A 22,687-nucleotide genomic window follows, 5' to 3' on the forward strand; every position below is an offset into this window, starting at 1 on the left:
GTCTATTATTGAATTTATTATCGACTGACAGACTTGAAAACATTGAAATTTATTAAATTTGGACATTGAAATTTATTAATCGGTTGTGATGCCCTATATAGTTTTTATGATGTTCATTTTGATTAATAAAAAACTCACTTTCCAATTAAACATATTCCAAACACTCACATATTACAACACAACAAAAGATAATGTAACCTTATAAAACATGAGATTACATTATCAATAAAAACATTCAACAATATATACATTATAATATATTGATTTGTTCATATCCATTAGTGACCCACTTTCATAACAGACTTAACTAGCCCCTTCAAACCCCCCTTCTTCTTCTCCTTCCTTCTCCAAGAAGAACTACCACCACAACCAACTCTCCCTTCCGCCTGCATCTCCTCCTCCATCTGCCCACATAACTGTTACAATATTTATATAAATCACCCAATAATAATAGTAATAATAATAATAATAGAGAAAAAGATAAATTAATATACTTTAAGCAATTGGTCTTCAACATGGTTGAGTCTTTCAATCAAAGTTCCCTTAACCTTAGTCTCTAGAAAAACATCATACATAGGACGACAATATTTCTCCATGCTTTCCGACGAGAGATCAACTGAAGAATGACCATCGCCGCTAGTCGGAGTAGATTCACCTGAGAAACTCCTAGGAGATGATCTACCCACGCCTCTCATTCCCTCCAACTGTTTCATCTGTCATCAATATCATCATGACAATTTACATCAAACGAGATTATTGATTAGGTTATGAAAATTGAATCAGACTTACGATGTTGTCAAGGCGGTGGAGTTTAGTGAGCAAGGGTTCGTCTATGGAAGCCATTAATTTAGTGAATGTTTTTGAGGGAAAGGAAATAGAAATATGATAGAGATAACTAGATAAGTATTGGTCATGGTGATGGGTTTATATAAATAGTGAAAAAAATAGATCGAGGCGGTAGAAGGAGAGGACACGTGTAGGGATGAAGAAGAAAACGTGGCGCCATGGAAATGAAGACGCCATAACTTGCTTGTCTGTCTTCTTTGGGATATGCATACGTAAAACACCTAGAAAACTCTTTTACCTTGTTTGATCTTTGGTTATTTGATTGGTATTTTTGAGTTTTATCTTAAAAAAATAAATTAATAAGATATTAGATTTTTAATTGGTTTAATTATTAAAAATATTTTTATATTTAAAATTTTGAATTTAATACAAATAAAGTGAATATTTAATTAATTAAAATGAATATTTAATTGTCATATTAATATTTATCTAATTTAGAGAAATATTTTTAAAATCTTTTAAAAAATGGATAAAACAAACCAGTTCTTTCATTTGTCGTATTTTTTTTGTAATTTAATTTTTTTTATAAAAAAAATAAGTGCTTTGGATTTTCATTTGATTAAGTTATTATAATATTTAAAATTTTAATTTAATAAAAATAAAAGATATAATTTTTTTTAATTTAAAAACAAACAATACACCCCCAAGAATTTCATTTAAGATAATCAAACTCGTTACATTTGTTATCTTAAAAGATTTTTGTTACCTAATTTACCTTTGAAAAAAAGTCAATTATATTAAAAATGATAAATATTATTTAAGCACAACCATAAATCTGGATATGAAAATAAAAAAAATATAATACGTGGTAAATAGGTTGTCGAACTCGTAAATTTTCGAGAAAAAACTATTAACTCTTCGAATGGCTCTACTAATTTTTTGAAACAAAACTCAGAAACATCAAAATAATAGCATTATGGATGATACTTCGAATATACGTCGTATTCGGGGGCTTTAAGCCAAAATCGGGCTAAAAGATATTATAGAGAACTCTCATAGTTTTTCCAAACATCCAAATCTATCAAGTATTGAAGTATTGGCAATGTTTAGAAGTTTGATATTGTTGTTGATCTTCCTTTAATCTTGAAGAACACATTTGGGTATTTTCAAATACGGTTCTCGATGACGCCATGATGATATAATCCCGCGTATTTGACTGGTCTTGGTGCAGTTGACTCGCATTGACCGTGACTTGAAACGCATATGTTGACTCAGTTTTTTTTTTTTTGACTTTTTGAACATTTTATGTACAAAATTGTCAACAACAATATTATACTAAAATTCTTATTTTTTTTTAATCGGTTAATTTGAACGTATCAGGTCAAAGCCATATTTCAACCCGGACGTTTTCAGAAGGTCTTAACAAGATAATTCCTCTCACTAAAAAAAACTTTTTTATAAAAAATGGTATTTGTACACAAAAACGAGTATTAAAATAAGTGTTCAGTACATTTTGTCAAATATTAATATTCTACTCAAAACTCATGGTTTTTTCGAACTGCTCAATCAAAGTGTATCGGTTCATCCAAATTTTAAGTATTTTCATAAATTGATGTTTGGATCGAGTTCAAAAGAGCAAACTCTGCCAATTTTGAAATGGTACTGCTGTTTTTGGTCTCCCGGTCTAGCAATCAAGTATGATGATTATAGAAGACGACAAATTTATTTTAATTTTAGTGTAATAAAATGAAGTGTCTCCAGAGATACAATTGTTCAAAAACATCCTTCTTTCAGCCTCGTCATTTAACTATATAGCAAGCCCAAGAACATCAACAAGCTCAACAACAGTCCTAGTTAAACACAGTCTTCCATCTTTAATAAACTCATAACATGATTATAAATCAAAGTCCCTTAATCGGGAGTCATGAGTACGAGATTTGTAGTTAAATGAATTTCAGTCTAGATTGAATTTTCAAATTAAAGAAGAATGGGAGGAATTATAAATGATAGATAGCATGAAAACAGTGTTTAAAGAATGCTTGAATCAAACAAGTACTATGGCTCACAACCTCTTACATTAACTCAAATTTCCATAAGTATGATTTTCATTTATATCAGACATTACATAATAGAAGGAGGTTGACCAATGGGCTACCCAACCTCTAAACAACACTATCCAGCTTTAATAAGATGTCTTTCAGCTTCACATATTGCCTAACCAATACCACTCGAAAAAACCCTACAAGCTTGATGTACTTGTTGAAATTTATAGAGTCACTAATATATATAATAAATAATTGTGCAGATGTTATATTTAATATAAGTTAAAATAATATAATCTAATATGAAATTAAGTTTATGACTTAGGAATGTATTTGTAGTGAACATAAAATTTTAGATTATGCATGAGAGTCTAACGGTTAAAAGCCCTCCCTTCGATTTTGCATGTGGAGTTTAAATTCCACATTTGCCTTTTTTTTAGGGCTTCGCGGCGGGGTAAATTTGAGAACTCCAGTCAACGACGAGGCGTGAGGTTGTTACTATTAGATTCTTTATCGATTTCACTCGATAGGTTTTGGAAATGGTGGCTGGTGGCAATTTTAGATTTTCTAAATTCTCTTCCAACACCAAAAGAATGAAGCGGTGTGTTCACTTGTTGTTGATGAAGAATAGGTCCCATGTTCCTTCTATTTCCTTTTTTTAATTTAATATTCTGCCCCGATTTTGACTTTAGTTAATTGCTTTAGCCTTTGCAATTTGTTGAATACTAGCCTGACATTTTTCTTCAATAGTTAATCATACATGTCCATTTTCTTTAATTAATTAATTTTTTGAAAATTACAAAAATGTTATACTGCAAAATTTCATAAATATTAAATTTTCGGTAAATATTAATTTGTACAATAAAAATATAAGATTTTCAAAATATTGGTATATTAATATATACTGAAATATGAAATAATATATAAATTAAAAATAATATATATTACTTATAAGAAAATAAATAATAACTAATGAAATTATAAATAATTATGATTTAATTTTCATTTCAAAAATTAGTTTCACATCGTTCGTCATTATGAAATTTTCAACAAGATCAAATGATTCTAAATAAATAAATCAATTTTAATAAATTTATTTCATTCTTTGAATAAATTTCACACTTAACTTTTAAGTTATCTATTATGTCTTTTTAAACTTAATATATTTATATATATATATATATATATATATATATATATATATATATATATATATATATATATATATATATATATATATATATATATATATATATATAAATTTGATATTAATTCAATTATAAAAATATAATTATTTTTAAATCAAATCATGTTAATTTAAATTATTATTATTATTATCTAACTGAGTGTATTATCAATATCAATATATATATATATATATATATATATATATATATATATATATATATATATATATATATATATATATATATATATATATATATATATATATATATATATATATATATATATATATATATTATAGATACAATTGTGATCGAAGGCTTCTATGGATCTCTTCTCCACCTTAGTCTAATTTGAAATCTAATCTTATGTTTATTCATGTTAATTCTAATTTTTATAATTAAATTTAGTTTTTAATATTTATAATCTTTAAAAAATGTTAAATTTTTTAAAAAAAAATTATGATAGAAGTCTTTAATTTTTAGTTGGGTCTAAATATTAACCATTTAGAATTGATTTTTGTTTAAGTAAATATTTTGTTTTAGGTATCAATTCGATAGTGTACCGAAAATCAATATATACCAAAATTAAATTATATCGAAACCAATTTATAAATATATGAATTTTCATGAAACTTTCTAGAAGTATGTATGTATACTGCTTTCGTAACTTAGACGACATATGGTCAATGTTGGATTGATCCAGTCAACGAATGGCCTATTTGACATCATTTCTTTTCAGGGTTAACCTATTTAATTATGTGTTTTATTATTTCTTTTAATTCCTACAAAATAAATAAACCAAGGTTAATATTAATATTAATATATATATATATATTTTATTTAATTGATTTGGTTTGATTTATTTAATTAATTTATCTAATTATATAGATATTTTATTTTATTAAAATGGTCCGATATTTAAATATTTTAGATTTCGGTTGATACGATATTCATCTAAATTAATTATTAATTTTAATCTCGTATAATTAGACTGTATATGAATTTTTAGAAAATAATTTTAATAGTTCAAAATGATTTTAAAATTATAAATTGAGGTTACAAATTGTTGTTTACTGCCATTAACTTATTATCTATGTGCCATTTATAAATAAATAAATAATTTATATCACTAAATTAATTATTAAATTTCAGCGAATTGAGGATTTTGACAACCAAATGTCAGATAATCGATAGTCAATACTCTTAATTCAATTAAATTTGATAGTTAAATTAGTGATATGAATATTTTATTTATCTATTTATAAATGACACGCAAATAATAAATTAGTCGCGTTTAAAATCGTTAAACCAAAATATTATTTTGTATAACTTTAATAATAAAAATTTAAATAGTGAGATTTAAAAAAAAACACCTAAAATCTCAATTAGCCCATAATAAAAAGTCACACTTTCACAATTCAACCTAAAATATAAAGTAAGCATGTAACAAATAAATAAATAATAATTTAAAAATATTTTTATTGAACCAAAAATAGTAAAATGTTAAACAAATAAAAAGTATAAATAATTATTTAAAATGATTTAAATTAAAATGAAGATGATTTTTGAGAATATATATATATATATATATATATATATATATATATATATATATATATATATATAATGATGCTTAATTTTCAAAGTGTTCGGATTGTTAAGTCGAGGGTTATGGTTAATTTTGATATATATGTGAGAGTAAATGGATATTTGGGTCGGATTGTGGGTTGACCCGCCCATAAATTTAAAATTGTTAAAAATAAAATTAAAAATGCTATGTGTATGTTTCGAACTTCCAATCCAAAAAAAAAAGTAAAACCCTTTAACCAACTAGACTAAGAAGACTTTATATTTTAAATTATACACCAAATTTGATTAATGCATGACGTTTTAATAATATAAGTTCAACTTTTTAACTAACTAATCTATATATAATGAATGCTTAATTTTCAAAGTGTCCGGATTTCTGGGTCGAGAGTTGTGGTTAATTTGGATATATATTGGAGAGTAAATGGATATTTGGGTCGGATTGTGGGTTGACCCGCCCATAAATTTAAAACGGTTAAAAATAAAATTAAAAATGATATAGGTATGTTTCGAGAGTAAATTAAAAATAATATCACATTTTAACCGTAAATTTTTTTTTTCTCGATTTTTATATTATTATTCTTGCATTTGTACAGGCTAAATTCTAGTTATTCTAACTTCTTATATTTACAAGAATGAAAAACAATATTAATATTAAGTTTACATTTCTTTATTCACAAACATGATTATTTATATATTGAATGAAACATATTAAATAATTAACATTATATTTAGCAAATTAAAATTAATGCATATGAATAAACATGTGTTTTAATTTTTTCAAGTTATGTTATTTTCGTACCAATTCACATCGGAGTGGGCTTAAACTTAATATAACAAATTATATATCAAAAGAAAAATTATATTAAAATATTAAAATAAGTTAAGTTCTATCAAATTTTAAAACATAAAATTCATTTATAATATATATATATATATATATTTACAAATCTCGTTCAATATAAATGGTTAAAATGTGAATAAATAAATCATCATTTATTTTATTACGAGATTCTGTCTTCATTTTTTAAAATGTTTGTTTCATAATAACGATAAAAAACTGTAAGGTTAAAACTAAAAAAAAAATTATCAATAATAAAAATGAAAATATGAAAAAGTAAAAAAAAAAAAATTAAGTGATGCTAACTAAATTTTCAAAGAATAATATTTAACCAAAATAATAAAATTAAATTTAATAATTAAGTAAACTAGTATATCAATTAAAAAGATATAAATCAGGAAATAGAAATAGATTTTTTTTTTTTTTTAAAAAAAAGATGAGTTTCGACTTGTTTTAAGAATTAAAACTATAAATATAATAATTTAAATAAAAATAATTAGATAATAGAAAATTAGTAAAATGTGAATAAATAAAATAAAATAAAATTTAAGATACTTTTCTAAACAATTTGTTGATAAATTTATAAGGCATATAAATTTATAGATAAATGTAAAAATATTGTAGAATTAGTATATAAATATAATATTTACATGGTAAAGGAAAGGAAATTTAATGTTAAAATATTTCTAATTTTATTATATATATATATATAATATATATATATATATATGTGGTTAACTTCTTTTTTTTTTTTGTTAGGTTATAAATTTAAAATTTATCTATAGCATTTTAAATTTTATTTTTAACCGTTACAAGTTTATAGCGGGTCAACTCACAATCTGACCCAAATATACATTTACTCTCACATATATATTCAAATTAATTATATATATATGTGACGGGGTCTGGCGATTGATGAAGGCTTATGAAAAATGGTTTGAAAGAAATCTTGTTAGGGATTTGATTCACTTTCTATTCTACACAAACCTTTGTAAACACTTGAAACAAAATCAAATGCGGAAATGTTTACTTAGGTTTAAAGCTTAAGATGAAAAATGAGAAGATGACAGAAAAGAACATCACATAAGTTTATTTATGGATGTTCGGAGCAAACTCTCCTACGTCACCCCTTCTTCCAACCACCGGAAGGATTCACTATAATATGATTCGAATCAAATACAGTTTGCACAAACTTAGCTCACTGTTGAACAGAACACACCCTGTTCAACTTACAAGATGAAGAATATCACACAGCTAAAGGATGCTTTGATTCTAACTCTCTCTTGATTAACACACAGTACAATCAGGAAAACAGATTCAGAGTATGAATATTCAAAGGCTTGATTTCTCAGTAATTCCAGCAAGCAAGATGATCGATAAATTGTCCGTTGTCCTTAGGAATTTTTTAAATATGCACAGGTACCAACGGTCGAATCTTCAGAATGATACATGGCACTCTTCCATTGGAACGCCTCCATAGTACACAATAGACTCTGAATACAAGGATCGTGGCCGTACACAATAGGTAGTGCGCCGAATATTCTTCAGAGATTTAACTACAAAACAAGTAGTGGGAAGGATATTCGCTTATGTGTCATTGGTTGATTGGTTGCATTCGGCTGTCGTACTGATCTTCACTAGAAAGTGGAGCAGGAGTAGCGTACAGCTGTAGCACGTGGGTAGGCGGGTTTTAGCTTCAAGCAACTGTTTACGCAGGCAATTAGACGTATTTCAATTAGACGACCTCGTCTAATGAAATCAAACGTCGTCCCCGTCTAATAACATACTCCATTAGACCACCTGGTCTAACGGAATTAGACTTACGTCTAATTACAATTACTTCAGACTAATCTGAAGGAGCTAGACTGCACGTCTAACTTTCACCAGTTAGACTGCACATCTAACTTTCACCAGTTAGACTGCACGTCTAACTTTCACCAGTTAGACTGCACGTCTAACTTTCACCAATTAGACTGCACGTCTAACTTTCTCTTTCTATTAGACTTCACGTCTAACTCCATGAGTTAGACTGCACGTCTAATTACGAATCCATTAGACTGCACGTCTAACTCCACGAGTTAGACTGCACGTTTAATTACTGATTCATTAGACTGCATTTCTAACTCCACGAGTTAGAGTGCACGTCTAATTCCTCTAGTTAGACTGCACGTCTAACTTTCACCAATTAGACTGCACGTCTAACTTTCTCTTTCTATTAGACTGCACGTCTAACTCCATGAGTTAGACTGCACGTCTAATTACGAATCCATTAGACTGCACGTCTAACTCCACGAGTTAGACTGCACGTTTAATTACTGATTCATTAGACTGCATTTCTAACTCTACGAGTTAGACTGCACGTCTAATTCCTCTAGTTAGACTGCACGTCTAACTCCGCTTAATTAGACTACACGTCTAATTTCGCTAGTTAGACTGCACGTCTAACTTTGTGCATCTAATGTAAAATCGGTCTAATGAGCCTCATTAGAACCAAGTCTAATGGAATTGTTTTTCAATACACCTGCATCAAAAACAATTAGACGCATATATAATCCATTCATCATTTCATTATCAAAATTCCAATAGTCAAACTATTTCAACACTTAGTCAAAATAATTTGACCCAACATATATATAGTGAAAAGTTTAACTTATAATGTTAAGAATGTCGTACGTTAATCAAATTTGGTGTTGAATTTAAAATATAAAGTCTTATTAGCTTAGTTAGTTAAAATGTTGTACTTGTATTGTTAGATTGCAAGTTTGAAACATAAATATAGCATTTTTTATTTTTAACATTTTCAAGTTTATGGGCAGGTCAACCCACGATCCGACCCAATTATCTATTACTCTCACATATATATCAAAATTAATCATAACCCGATACCCGACAAACCAAGCAAATTCAAATTAAAAAATTTATATGTATGTTTCAAACTGTGGTCGAGTTGAGAGTTATGGTTAATTTGTATATATATGTGAGAGTAAATGGATATTTTGGTTGGATCGTGGGTTGAACCGTCCATAAACTTGAAACGGTTAAAAATAAAATTAAAAATATTATATGTATGTTTCGAACCTTCAACCTATCAAAACAAGTGCAACTCTTTAACCAACTAAGCTAAAAGACTTTATATTTTAAATTCAACACCAAATTTGACGAACGTGCAACATTCATAACAATAAAAGTTCAACTTTTTAACTAACTAATATATATATATATATATATATATATATATATATATATATATTAATGCTCAATTTGAAATTTCTTAGTTTATCGGGTCGAGAGTTCTAGTTAATTTAGATATGTATGTAAGAATAAATGGATATTTGAGTTGGGTCGTGGGTTGACTTGTCCATAAAATTGAAACGATTAAAAATAAAATTAAAAATTCAAGACGTATGTTTTGAACTTGCAACCTAACAAAACAAGTACAACTCTTTATCTAATTATGATTGAAGTGTGGTTTTTTGAGAGACCAGTGACAAATGAGAGTGGTTAAAAAATATAAATCAAATATTTGATTAACCAAAGTTTGAGGTCACAAAGTTAAATGTCGATTGAGATTGGTGGTTTATTTTCCTAGGGATAAGAGAAATTTGAAAGTGTGATTGTGATATAGTTTGTCGAGGGATAAGAGACCGGTAACAAAAGATGGCGAGGTCACAAAATTAGAGGTCAATTGAGATTGGTTGATGGTTTTCTAAGGAATAAGAGACGTTTGAAAATGTGATTGAGATTGGTGGTTGATTTACTGAGGAATAATAGACATTTGAAAATATAATTGGAATTGGTGATTAGTTTATCGAGGGATAAGAGGCCTTTGAATGTGTGATTGAGATTGATGATTAGTTTGTTGAATGATAAAAGACTTGTAAAAGTGTGATTGAGATGTATTTTGACAAGGGATAAGAGACCGGTCATAAAGGATCATGAGGTGATGAGATTAATGGTCGATTGAGATTGGTGGTTGGTTTGTCGATGGAAAAGAGATGTGTAAAAATGTGATCGAGATTTATGGTTGGTTTGTCGAGTAATAAGAGGCCTTTCAAAGTGTGATTTAGATTTGTGGTTAGTTTGTTGAGGTATAAGAGACCAGTAACATTAGGATTAATGGTTGGTTTCCCAAGGGATGTCAGTAATAAAGGATCATAAAATCATAAGATTATAGGTCGATTGTGATTGGTGGTTAGTTTGCCGAGGAATTAGAGGCATGTAAGTATGAAAGTGTGAGGTTATGTGATGAGAGGTCTATTGGGATTAGTAATTGATTTATCGATGAGTAAGAGACCAATAACATTGAAATTAATGGTTAGTGGTTGATTTGCCGAGAAATAAGAGACGTATGAAAGTGTGATTGAGATTGATGATTGGTGGTTGATTTATCGAGAGATAAGAGGTGTGTGAAAAGTGTGATGTCACGAGATGGAGAGGTTCTTTGGGATTGGTGGTTGATTTGGTGAAAGATTAGAGGCATGTGAAAGTAATGAGGTCACGAGATGAGATGTCAATTGGAATTGGTGGTTGATTTGTCGAAGGATAAAAGACCGATAACAAAGGGTCGTAAGGTCACAATATTAGAGGTCAATTGTGATTGGTAGTTGGTTTTTCGAGGGATTAGAAGAATGTGAAAGTAAGAGGTCACAAGATGAGAGGTCGATGAGATTAGTGACTAATTTTCCTAGGGATAAGAGGCCGGTAAGATTGAGAATGGTGGTTAGTTTGCTGAAGGATAAGAGACCGGTAACAAAGGATCATAAGATTATAAAATTAGAGGTCAATTATGATTCGTGGTTAAAAATATATGTGAATGATATGTTGATTGACCGAAGTGTGAGGTCACGATAGTAGAGATCCATTGTGATTGGTGGTTGATTTGTCGAGAGATAAAAGACGTCTGAAAGTGTGAGGTCACGAGATGAAGTGGTCAATTGGGATTTTGATGGTTAGTTTGGTGAGGGATAAGAGACGAGTGAATGTGTATGAGGTCACACTATTAGTAATGAGAGTTGTCCATTGAGAAAAATAATATTTGTGGTTAAATGTGTAACTGAGATGGTCGGTTGACCAAAGTGTGAAAGTGAGGTCACGGTGAATTGCATTGGTGGTTGGTTTCTGAAGTGAGGGTAAAAAGGTCACGGTAATTATATGAGATGGTTGAGATACAAAATACTTGAAGTGATGTAACGAGATTAGTACTGAGATGTTTATTGGAGAACAAAAATATTAATGTTAATAAATATATGAATAAATTTGTTTTAACGAATTAGTGATGGTAAAAATGTTAGTGATATGATGAGATAGTTAGTTTGCAAAAAATAATGGTAAAAGATGTTGGTACTATTGAGATGGTTGAGTACAAAAGTGAGGTAGCGAGATTAATAATATGATAGATTTATTATGTAAGAAATAATATTATTAGTTAACCGATAAATGAGAATAAGAAGTTGAAGAGGAAGAGGTCGATGCTGATAAAAAAAAGTTAAATGAATGTCTTCTTATCAAATTTGTTATAATTTTTTTTTATAAATAACAAAAACAACGATTAATGAGAAGAAGAATGTGATCACTAAGTTGTTACAACCATTGAAGCGTCATCATGTTCAGACCATAAATGTTGACGCCGAAGAGAATAATGAAAACGATGAAAACGATAATGACGACTATCACAAAGAGATGAGTATTATTTATTTCAACTTTGTAAATGTGATTTTTATTTATCTTTAAGACATTATGATAATACCAAATAAAAGGACCTGAGTTATGTAAGTTATTTAATAAAAAAAATTTCCTAAATTCATATTATATTTTTTTCAACTATTAAATCAATTAATTTATCATTTTTATAAAGCACATAAACATCAACATAAACGTAAGTGTTATGATTTCTCCTCCCTTGACTACACAAAATTGTATTGTCTTGTTACCAACCTTCTTCATACTCAATTCAATCCAAAATCACTTCAATCAAGTAGTGTCTAAATCTATAGTTCATAACATTTATTTCAAATTTGAGTCAATCACTTCACAATAGAGTCAAAGAAAAACCATTGATGATTTAACATATCTACTACGCCTTGTTAATACAAATAATCAAAGTATGATTCACTTGGAAAATTTGTAGGCGAAGAAGAAAAAGAATCAATAAAAAATATGAGTAGGTTGAAGAAGATAATAATAATTATATTCATATAAATTACTAAGCTTAACTAACAAGATAAAGATAAAAAAAAGGTGAGCAGGTTGAAAAGACCACAATCCAATTTATTTTTTCCTTCCAAACAATATCATTATAATAAATTCTCGTTTTTCTTTTTTTTATCACATACTTTGGATTTAAAAGAATAAAAACAATTAAATGGAGAAAATAAAATAAATTCTTTATTTTATTTTTTATATGAAATAATTTTACTATTTTAACTTTAATTTTTATTCTCATTCCATTCAAGTTATTAACATAATTCAAATTTTAACTGTCATAATGTAGGTAGTTATGTTTTTTTCCTTATTGGAACATTGTAATTTCTTACCTTTTTAAAGTTTTAAATTATTTTTTCTTTTGAATTCATACTGTTGGGCAGGGACGGACGGACACTGGGCTGAGGTGAGCTTAAGCCCATCCCTGAGTCCCAAATATTTTATTTTTATATATATACTATTAGCTGTATTAGAACATGTCCAACTGAACTGCAAATGTAAAAGGCAGCTCCAATTTTTGCTCCAACCGAACAAGTATTGAAAACTCAAATTAAATATCTAAATGATTCTCAATAACTATTAAAGAGATGAGATTTTTTTCATTAGTTTTATAATTTATAATATTGAGATTATCTAACTTATTGAAATCTTGTAATTTTTATTTTCTTTTATTGTCTTTCTCTTGATTTATTTTTTTTATGTTTATAATAGGGTGTCATTATAAAATAAATATAAATAACCTATCACCTTTTTTTTTATCTACTTTTCTTTTATTTGTAGAATAAGTTAATTTGATATATTTATGACTGTTATAATGGTCAATTAATTGTAAGTTTTTCAACACATTTTTTTATAATAAGTGTAGGTGACAAGGATGGCAAGTGAATGAGAAATTAAAAAGATATAGAGTAGAATGTGATTAATTTTAAAACTAATTAAATGTTTGTTATTTATCAAGTTTGAGGTAACATTTTAGTATTATTTAAGAACAATGAGTGATGAAAATCAACATAATTAAAAGTAATAGTAAAAATATATAGGGTTAATTGGACCTTGCCCCAAAAATGGGCCGACAGCCCATTCGCATACAAGAAGGAAACCCTAAATCTACCTATATATATACAATTAAACTTCTCTAGATGTACGCCGCCTCAAGGTGTTACCTCTTCGAAAGAAGCCTTATTTGTCTAAACCATGCTAAATTACATTTTTGTCAATTGAGATACGAAACTCAGTTTTTATTCCGTCGTCATTTTCTATTGAAAGGATCTACGAAGCGTATGCGTTGTCAACATCAAGAAATTGATCCTGATTTTGGGTGGTGTGTTTCACTTACGTTTGAGCTTTTCTGATTTATAATTCATTTCGTTCCATTGCCACTAATAATTTTTTCAAGCACGACGAGAATTCACATGGATATCTTTATATTCATGGTTGATTCAGTCCTTGATATGAGAAGTGACTTGTCAGTAAAAACACCTCTCTGCTTCTTGAGAAACCATCAAATTGTAAAAATATTTATCCGAACTTCTGAAGCTGGTGCGCAGGAGCGCAAGACTAAATCAAAGGATAGATGCGCACTCTTTTCAAAATTACCTTCTTGGTCGTGCATAAAAAATAATGCCTGCCAACCATAATTAGCGCCCTCCAATAAATCATTAACTTCTTTCACTCCATTTTTTATTTCTCTTCGTCCAAATATAACCCATAATTCCTCTCCAATTACCTGCAGCCCTCTGATCTAAACACTTCTCACTCGAATGCTACTCGGTTCAATCCTCCTTCCACACATCATACTCCCAAACCGCATCTTCATTCTTGCGGAGGTCACCGCTGATGAATATCCGATGGCACTGGGAAGCTACGGTGGAAAACCTTCGAGAACTAGCAATCGAAGTCATACAAGGAAGCCCCTTTGTGAGAGTAGGGATCGGAGTAAGTCGGTTCCACTCCCTATCCTTCAGAATTTGGATGGAGGTAAGTGCTGGAGCAAGTAAGTCACCTGATTCGTACATCCGAGTTGTTTCCTGAGGGTGTAAAAATGACTGATATCCAATAAGATGAAGCCATTTGCGACAAACTTGCAATGCGGCTGGTAAGTCCTTGAAGTACAGACGAGCAAGACACGGAAGAATCATGGTTGATAACGGTGGCCAAGCATACAGGGAGAGGAGTTAAATTGAGAGTTGTAGGAATGGTGAAAGTATTTAAGCAATTAACCTCCGTCTCTTCAAAATTTCACATCTAATAAATATTTTTTAAAAACGGTGTTATGTGATATATTTCTTATAATTTATGAATAATTATGATTTATTTTTCATTTCGAAACCGTCATTGTAATATTTTCAGCAAGATCAAAAACGATTAATAATGAATAAATCAATTCTAGTAAATTTATTTATTTATTCTCCAAACATATTTTAGACATAACTTTTAAAGTATTTAGTATGTGTTTCTAAACAAAAAAAACATATTTATTTTTTTTTCAAATAAATTTAATGTTAATTCAATTATAAAAATATATTTTTTTAAAATCAAATCATTTTAATTCAAATTCTTATTTTTTTGAAAAAAAAGACTTAGTGTCATCTTATTATAAAAAATAAAAGAGAGAGATGAGTTTAAAAAATCAAAGCTAGACAGACCCTAACTTTGTTGAAGTATCAACTGAAATGCAAAACAACAAACAACTGAATTACAAACAAGTAATCAAATAAGAACTATTTGAACCGTCATTTCCTTACAATGATTTTGTAGGGGATATTCCACATTTGACAGAAATATCAATTGTCTTCATTAATCGGAATTTCACTCCATGTATGTATGAGAGCATTGCCAACAAAAACAATATAATCCCAAACTTTTCTTTTTATTCTCTTATTCTTGTTATGAATTCTTGTATTTCTTTTTCTACAGGTATTGTAGACCAGGGCTTCAAAGAAGAATTTAAAAACATTCACGTAGAAGCTATTGCCCTTAGCCTTTTTCTTTACAAGATCTATTATTTTAATCCATGTACTTGAAAAGTTTGTGATATTCATGTTCTAAGCAAAATTTATCAAATGTTTGGATACAAATGCGCACTCCCCAAATAGGTGGTCAATACTTTCCTCTTTTATCACGTAGATTGGGCAATTCACGTCTGGAATATTCATATACTTCTTAATTATATCTCTTGTCGTCAATCTTTTCCCGAATGTCAGCTAAATGATGAATTGGTGTCGAGGTATAACCTTTGAAGACCAGACTACTTTATGTCAATCGACCACCACCTCCTTTTTTTTCTAATGATCTCCCATACTTTTTTGTCATGAACTTTCCATTCATAACGGTACCACAACTCTTTGTATCAATGTTTTCATTGAATTTTATTTTATTGATGAGATTTAGAATCCTAACTCCTTTTGGAATACTTCTCGGCAAGGTTGCGGTAATCGGTAATCGGACATTAATCGACAAATACAGATTGATGATTAATCGGGATTAATCGAAATTAATCGAATTAATTTTTTTTAGCCTAAACACATTATTTTTGAAGAATAATACTAAATCTCATTCATAAAAAGTTTTAAAAAACACCCAAATTCATACAAAGTCGCATTATCGTCCAAAAGGATATAAAGTTATAAACTAAAGTCTAAAAGTCTAAAACACATCCACAAACACATCAATTTCCATCCCATCTACACTCATCATCATTATTTTCATCAATGTCTTCTTGTTCCGATATAAAATCTTGGGTCTTATATAGATCATGTTTACATATGCTTATGGCTTCTTTACTTGCATTTGCACAAGCTTTAACATTGTTTCCCACGCCAGCGATATGTTGTTTTAGTCGATATATTTCTCTTAGGCTTAGGACAGTCCTTGATAAAATGACCAGACTCATGACAATTATAACACTTTCTAGCACTAGACCTAGACTTAGATTTACTTTTACTAACAGGATGAGATTTCTTACCAGAACTCTCATTACTGACATTCTTTTGGGCACTCGACCTACCCTAAGATCTACCCTTCACATGCATGACTTCCCCACCAGACTGTTTACCCCTCTCTGAGTGTCTCAAATCTAACTCCTTACTCTTAAGACCATTGACAACAATATCAAGAGTGACACTATCTCTACCATACTTAATGGCAGACTTCAGATCATTAAAAGAATCAAGAATAGCATTCAACAAGACAATGGGGGCATACTCATCAATGTTCTTATCACCACACAACTTAATATCAGAAATAAGTTTAGTGAAAACATCCAGATTATCTTCAATGTCCTTGGACATATCCAATCTAAATTTGAAAATTTTTTCAAGTAAGAACATTATTAGGCAGAGAAGTTTCAGTATAAAGTTCAGACAAATTATCCCACAAGGTTTTTGCACACTCTAAATTACCAATTTTTCTCATCACAGAATCAGATAAGTTCAAGTATATAGAGGCACATGCATTTTCATTCATTTCACTATTTTTCTCAACGGTATCAGTAACAGCATAAACCTGACTAACAACTTTAAAACATTTTTTCTAAATTAAAACAAATTTCATTTTTTGTTTCCAAATGCTAAAATCAGTTTTTCCGTCAAACGGAACCATACCATATCGATTAACACCAGACATGCTATCAAACAAATTAAAAGCAATCAACAATCAATTGGCAGAAATTAATAGGAGGGTTCAATCTATGATACCTTGCGAAACTCAAAGAAAATTTCGACTCACCCACCCCGCTCGGGGATTTACTGCTTCGTCTTCTCAGCAGCGGCACGACGACGACTTTGATTCTCAACGGTCGCGACAAACGCGACACCGACAACGATTGAACAGGACCGCGACGACTTCTTCCTCCAATAGCAGCAGAAGTAGAGAATAAAAGTAAGAGGATTAAAGAAGAAACAGAAGACAGATCTACGCTTATTGGTGAAAATAACTTATATCCTCCAACACAATCTCAAACTTCAATTACAAACCCTAAACTCTAGCTCTGATACCACTGTTGGGTGTGAATGCGATTAGAGTTTGGCTTAGTCCTCTTATTTATCGATTATGTTGCACCACTATCTCACACAAAGGAGGCAACCCTCTCACTAGCATCCAAACACCACAAATTAATTTGACCTCTGTCTCCCACCAATAGAGTAGTATCTATTTATATTATTAGGTCAAATCCAATAACCAATACCCAACCTCCTCTTCCTCTCTCCCTTTTTCGATCCCTTTTTAATGTTAGTAGTCTAACCGTTAAAGGCCTCACTTCGATTCTGCATGTGGAGATTAAATTCCTCATTTGCCTTTTTTTGCTTCTAGGCTTCGTGGCGGTGTGAATTTGAGAACTCTAGTCAACGACGAGGCGTGAGGTTGTTACTATTAGATTCTTTATCTATTTCACTTGATGGTTTTGGAAATGATGGCTTGTGGCAATTTTGTTAGTATTCTTGTCTTGAAATAACATAATATATATATATATATAATGGTGTTACAAATAAAATGGTGTTACAAATAAAAATAAAATAGGATATACAAAGAACGAAATCACCGATTGAGATGTTAATTCGAGGTATGTGCTTGGCATATTCCCTTAAAATAGTTCCATCGTCTCCAGATTGTGTTGGAGCTTATCGTAGATGGCTGTCTCCCAAGGTACAACGAATCTAGTAGTGATTCAGCACCAGAATCACTACACAACGAACTTGACCAACGTACCTAAACTATCACCGGGATCAAAGCAGAATTGTGTGAAACCACAATTAAAATGATCAATGGAATGTTTTTCTGAAAAACTAAGAAGTAGCTAGCTTCTTGTGATGTTTTAAATAAAAACTAATAAAGTTCATTTAGGGTGATTGAAGGAGAAAAAAATATGTAATTCTGCAATTGTTATTGTCTCTTCAACTACGTTTGATCAATTGAGATATTATATAAAGATAAATTAGTCAATCAACATAATGACTAATTTCTTTAATGTATGAATAAAATCATTTAATGCAATCAATTGCATTACATCAATTGTATTTGAAAGGTTTCAACGTATGCATCTATCATTGAATTTAAATGAATATTTCTCATTTACATATTGATATTAATACCCCATTTAACTGACTCATTCAATTAATATTTAATCTAAATATATTAATTTATTTTTTATGCAATAAAATGCATTTTACAAATAAATTAAACCCCACTTAGATTAATGGAAAAATTATACATTTTGTTATTTTTCCACTGTGGACAAATTCACTAACTCGATTTTATTCTTGGGACTCACCCATTAATTCAATTTTATTTTTGAATTCTCATTTCCATTCATATATGAAAACCATATACATAATACATAGTCTAAATTCCAATCAATTTTAGATTTTTTAAATTCTCTTCCAACACCAAAAGAATGAAGCGGTGTGTTTCTCACGATGAAGATAGGGAGGGACTAGGTCCCATGTTCCTTCTATTTCCTTTTTTAAATTTAATATTCTGCCCCGATTTTGACTTTAGTTAATTGCTTTAGCCTTTGGTCTTTGTTGGATGCTAGCCTGACATTTTTCTTCAATAGTTAATCATACACGTCCATTTTCTTTAATTAATTATTTTTTTTTTAAATTAAAAAATATTATAAGTAAAATATCGCAAATATTAAATTTTCGATATAAAATAAATATCGAAATTATTTGTACAGTAAAAATATGAAAATTTTAAAATATTGATATATACTGAAAAACCGAAATAATATATAAATTAAAAATAATATATATATATTAATTATAAGAAAATAATTAATGACTAACGAAATTATAAATAACTCTAATTTAATTTCCATTTCAAAAATTAGTTTCACATCGTTAATCATTATGAAATTTTCAACCAGAGGAAACGATGATTAATAAATAAATAATTTTAGTAAATTTATTTCATTCTTGAAATAAATTTCACACTTATAAGTTATCTATTATGTCTTTCTAAATTTAATATATATTTTTTAAAAATATATTTGATGTTAATTCAATTATAAAAATATAATTATTTTTAAATTAAATAATATTAATTTAAATTTTTATTATAATTATAGATACATTAATTGCGATGGAAGACTATGGATCTCTTTTCTCCACTTTAGTTGAAATATATATTTATATTTATTCAGGTTATAACCTCTGTTTTTTATAATTAAATTTAGTTTTTAATATTTGTAATCTCTAAAAAAAATGTTGAATTCTTAAAAAAAAAAAAAAATATTTGATAATAGATGTTTTTAATTTTTAGTTGTGTCTAATGTTTATACAATAAACATATAGAATTGGTTTTTGTTTAAGTAAATATGTTGTTTTAGGTATAAACTCGATAGTGTACCGAAACCACGATAAATATATGAATTTTCATGAAATCGTTTTAGAACTATGTATAAAAAATTAAGTATACTACTTTTGTAACTTAGACGCCATTTGGTCAATGTTGGATTGATCCAGTCAACTAATGGCCTATTTAATATCATTCCTTGACACGGTTAACCATGTACATAACCTAGTTAATTATGTGTTTTATTATTTCTTTAAATTCCTACAAAAATAAATAATCCAAGATTAATATATATATATATATATAGTCTATTTAATTGATTTGGTTTGATTTATTTAATTAATTTATTAATTATTTAAATATTTTATTTTATTAAAATGGTCCGACATTTAAATATTTTAGATTTCGGTTGATACGAAACACATCTAAATTAATTATTAATTTTAATCTCGTACAATTAGACCCGTATATGAATTTTTAGAAAATAATTTTAATAGTTCAAAATTATTTTAAAATTATATTTGGGAGTAAAATTTGTTGTCTACGGTCGTTAACTTATTATCTATGTGCCATTTATAAATAAATAAATAATTTATATTACTAAATAAATTATTAAATTTCAGCGAATTGGTAAAATTTGACAACCGAATGTCAGATAATCGATAGTCAATACTTTTAATTCAATGAAATTTAATAGTTAAATTAGTGATATAAATATTTTATTTATCGAATTATAAATGACACACAAATAATAAATTAATCGCGTTTAAAACCGTTAAAACAAAATATTATTTTGTGTAACTTTAATAATAAAAATTTAAATAGTGAGATTTAAAAGAAAACACTTAAAATCTCAATTAACCCATAATAAAAAGTCACACTTTCACAATTCAACCTAAAATATAAAGTAGGCATGTAACAAATAAATAAATAATAACTAAAAAAACATTTTTGTTGAACCAAAAATAGTAAAATGTTAAACAAATAAAAAGTACAAATAATTATTTAAAACAATTTAAATTAAAATGAATATAATTTTAGATAATTTTTCTAACTTCTTATATTTAGATGAATGAAAAACAATATTAAGTTTACATTTCTGTATTCACAAACATGTTTATTTATATATTGAATGAAATATATTAAATAATTAAAATTATATTTAGCAAATTAAAATTAATACATGTGTTTTAGTTGTTTCAAGTTCGGTTATATTCGGGACCAATATGAAATGGAGTGGACTTAAGCTTAATATAACAAATCATATATCAAAATAAAAATTATATTAAAATATTAAAATAAGTTAAATTTATTTATTTGTAAATTTCATTCAATATAAATGGTTAAAAAGTTAATAAATAAATCATCATTTATTTTATTGCGAAATTCCGTCTTATTTTTTACATTTTTCAAAATGTTTGCTTCATAATAACGATAAAAAATGTAAGGTTAAAACTAAAAAAAATATTTTATCAACAATAAAATTAAAAATATGAAAAATAAATAAATTAAGTGATGCTAACTAAATTTTCAATGTATAATATTTAACCAAAATAATAAAATTAAATCAGTTATAACATCATATTAATAATTAAGTAACGAGTGTATCAATTAAAAAGATATAAATCACGAAATAGAATTAGATTTTTTTTTTTTAAAAACATGATATAAACCAGTATATTTTAAAAAAGAAATAAAAAATATAAATATAATAATTTAAATGAAAATAATTAGATAATAGAGAATTAGTAAAATATTAATAAATAAAATAAATTTAAGATATTTTTTAAAATAATTTGTTGATAAATTTATAAGGAATTAATGTAAAAATATTGTAGAATTAAGATATAAATATAATATTTACATGGTAAAGGAAAGGAAATTTAATGTTAAAACATTTCTAATTTTATTATATATATATATATATATATATTAGTAAAATATTAATAAGTAAAATAAATTTAAGAAATTTTTTAAAATAATTTATGGATAAATTTATAAGGATTAATGTAAAAATATTGTAGAATTAAGATATAAATATAATATTTAAATTTAATGTTAAAACATTTCTAATTTTATTATATATATGTATATGTATATGTATATATATGTATATGTATATATATATATATATATATATATATGTATATATATGTATATGTATATATATATATATATATATATATGTATATATATGTATATATATATATGTATATATATATATATGCTTATTTTTGTTAAGATGTAAGTTTTCGAAATTTATTTATAACATTTAAATTTTATTTTTAACCTTTACAAGTTTATAGCGGGTTAACTCACGATCTGACCCAAATATTCATTTACTCTCATATATATATATATTCAAATAAATTATAACTCTTGGCCCAAAAAACCAAGCAAATTCAAATTAAGCATTATTATTATTATATATATAGTGAAAAGTTGAACTTATAATGTTATGAATTTCGTACGTTAATCAAATTTGGTGTTGAATTTAAAATATAAAGTCTAATTAACTTAGTTAATTAAAATGTTGTACTTGTATTGTTATATTGCAAGTTTGAAACATACATATAGCATCCGACTTAATTATCCATTACTCTCACATATATATCGAAATTAGGGGTGAACATATTCTGGGTTTACCCAAACTCAACCCTAACCCAAACCCAAAATATTAATTCGGGTTGGTTAATTTGGGTTGGGTTGAGTATGGGTTGGGTTAAGTATGAGTTGGATTTAATTTGGGT

General features: G+C 27.6%; 1 protein-coding gene across 1 annotated transcript; it reads right to left on the reverse strand.

Moving 5' to 3' along the window:
• Window positions 1–107: 107 nt before the first annotated feature.
• LOC124945531 lies at window positions 108–696 on the reverse strand. The gene is made up of 2 exons (XM_047485988.1): window positions 495–696; window positions 108–416 (listed from the first exon to the last, which is right to left on the reverse strand). The coding sequence occupies exons 1-2, from the start codon at window positions 693–695 to the stop codon at window positions 279–281; spliced, it is 339 nt and encodes a 112-aa protein (XP_047341944.1). The 5' UTR covers window position 696; the 3' UTR covers window positions 108–278.
• Between the last annotated feature and the right edge of the window lie 21,991 nt (window positions 697–22,687).

The sequence above is a fragment of the Impatiens glandulifera genome, chromosome 1 (assembly GCF_907164915.1).
Source record: "Impatiens glandulifera chromosome 1, dImpGla2.1, whole genome shotgun sequence".
Taxonomy (NCBI): Eukaryota; Viridiplantae; Streptophyta; class Magnoliopsida; order Ericales; family Balsaminaceae; genus Impatiens; species Impatiens glandulifera.

Coding starts and splice junctions, on each gene's coding strand:
- LOC124945531 (XM_047485988.1), bottom strand. CDS start 695: ATGAGAGGCGTGGGTAGATCATCTCCTAGGAGTTTCTCAGGTGAATCT. Junction 417..494: donor TTGAAGACCAATTGCTTAAA/GTATATTAATTT, acceptor ATATTGTAACAG/TTATGTGGGCAGATGGAGGA.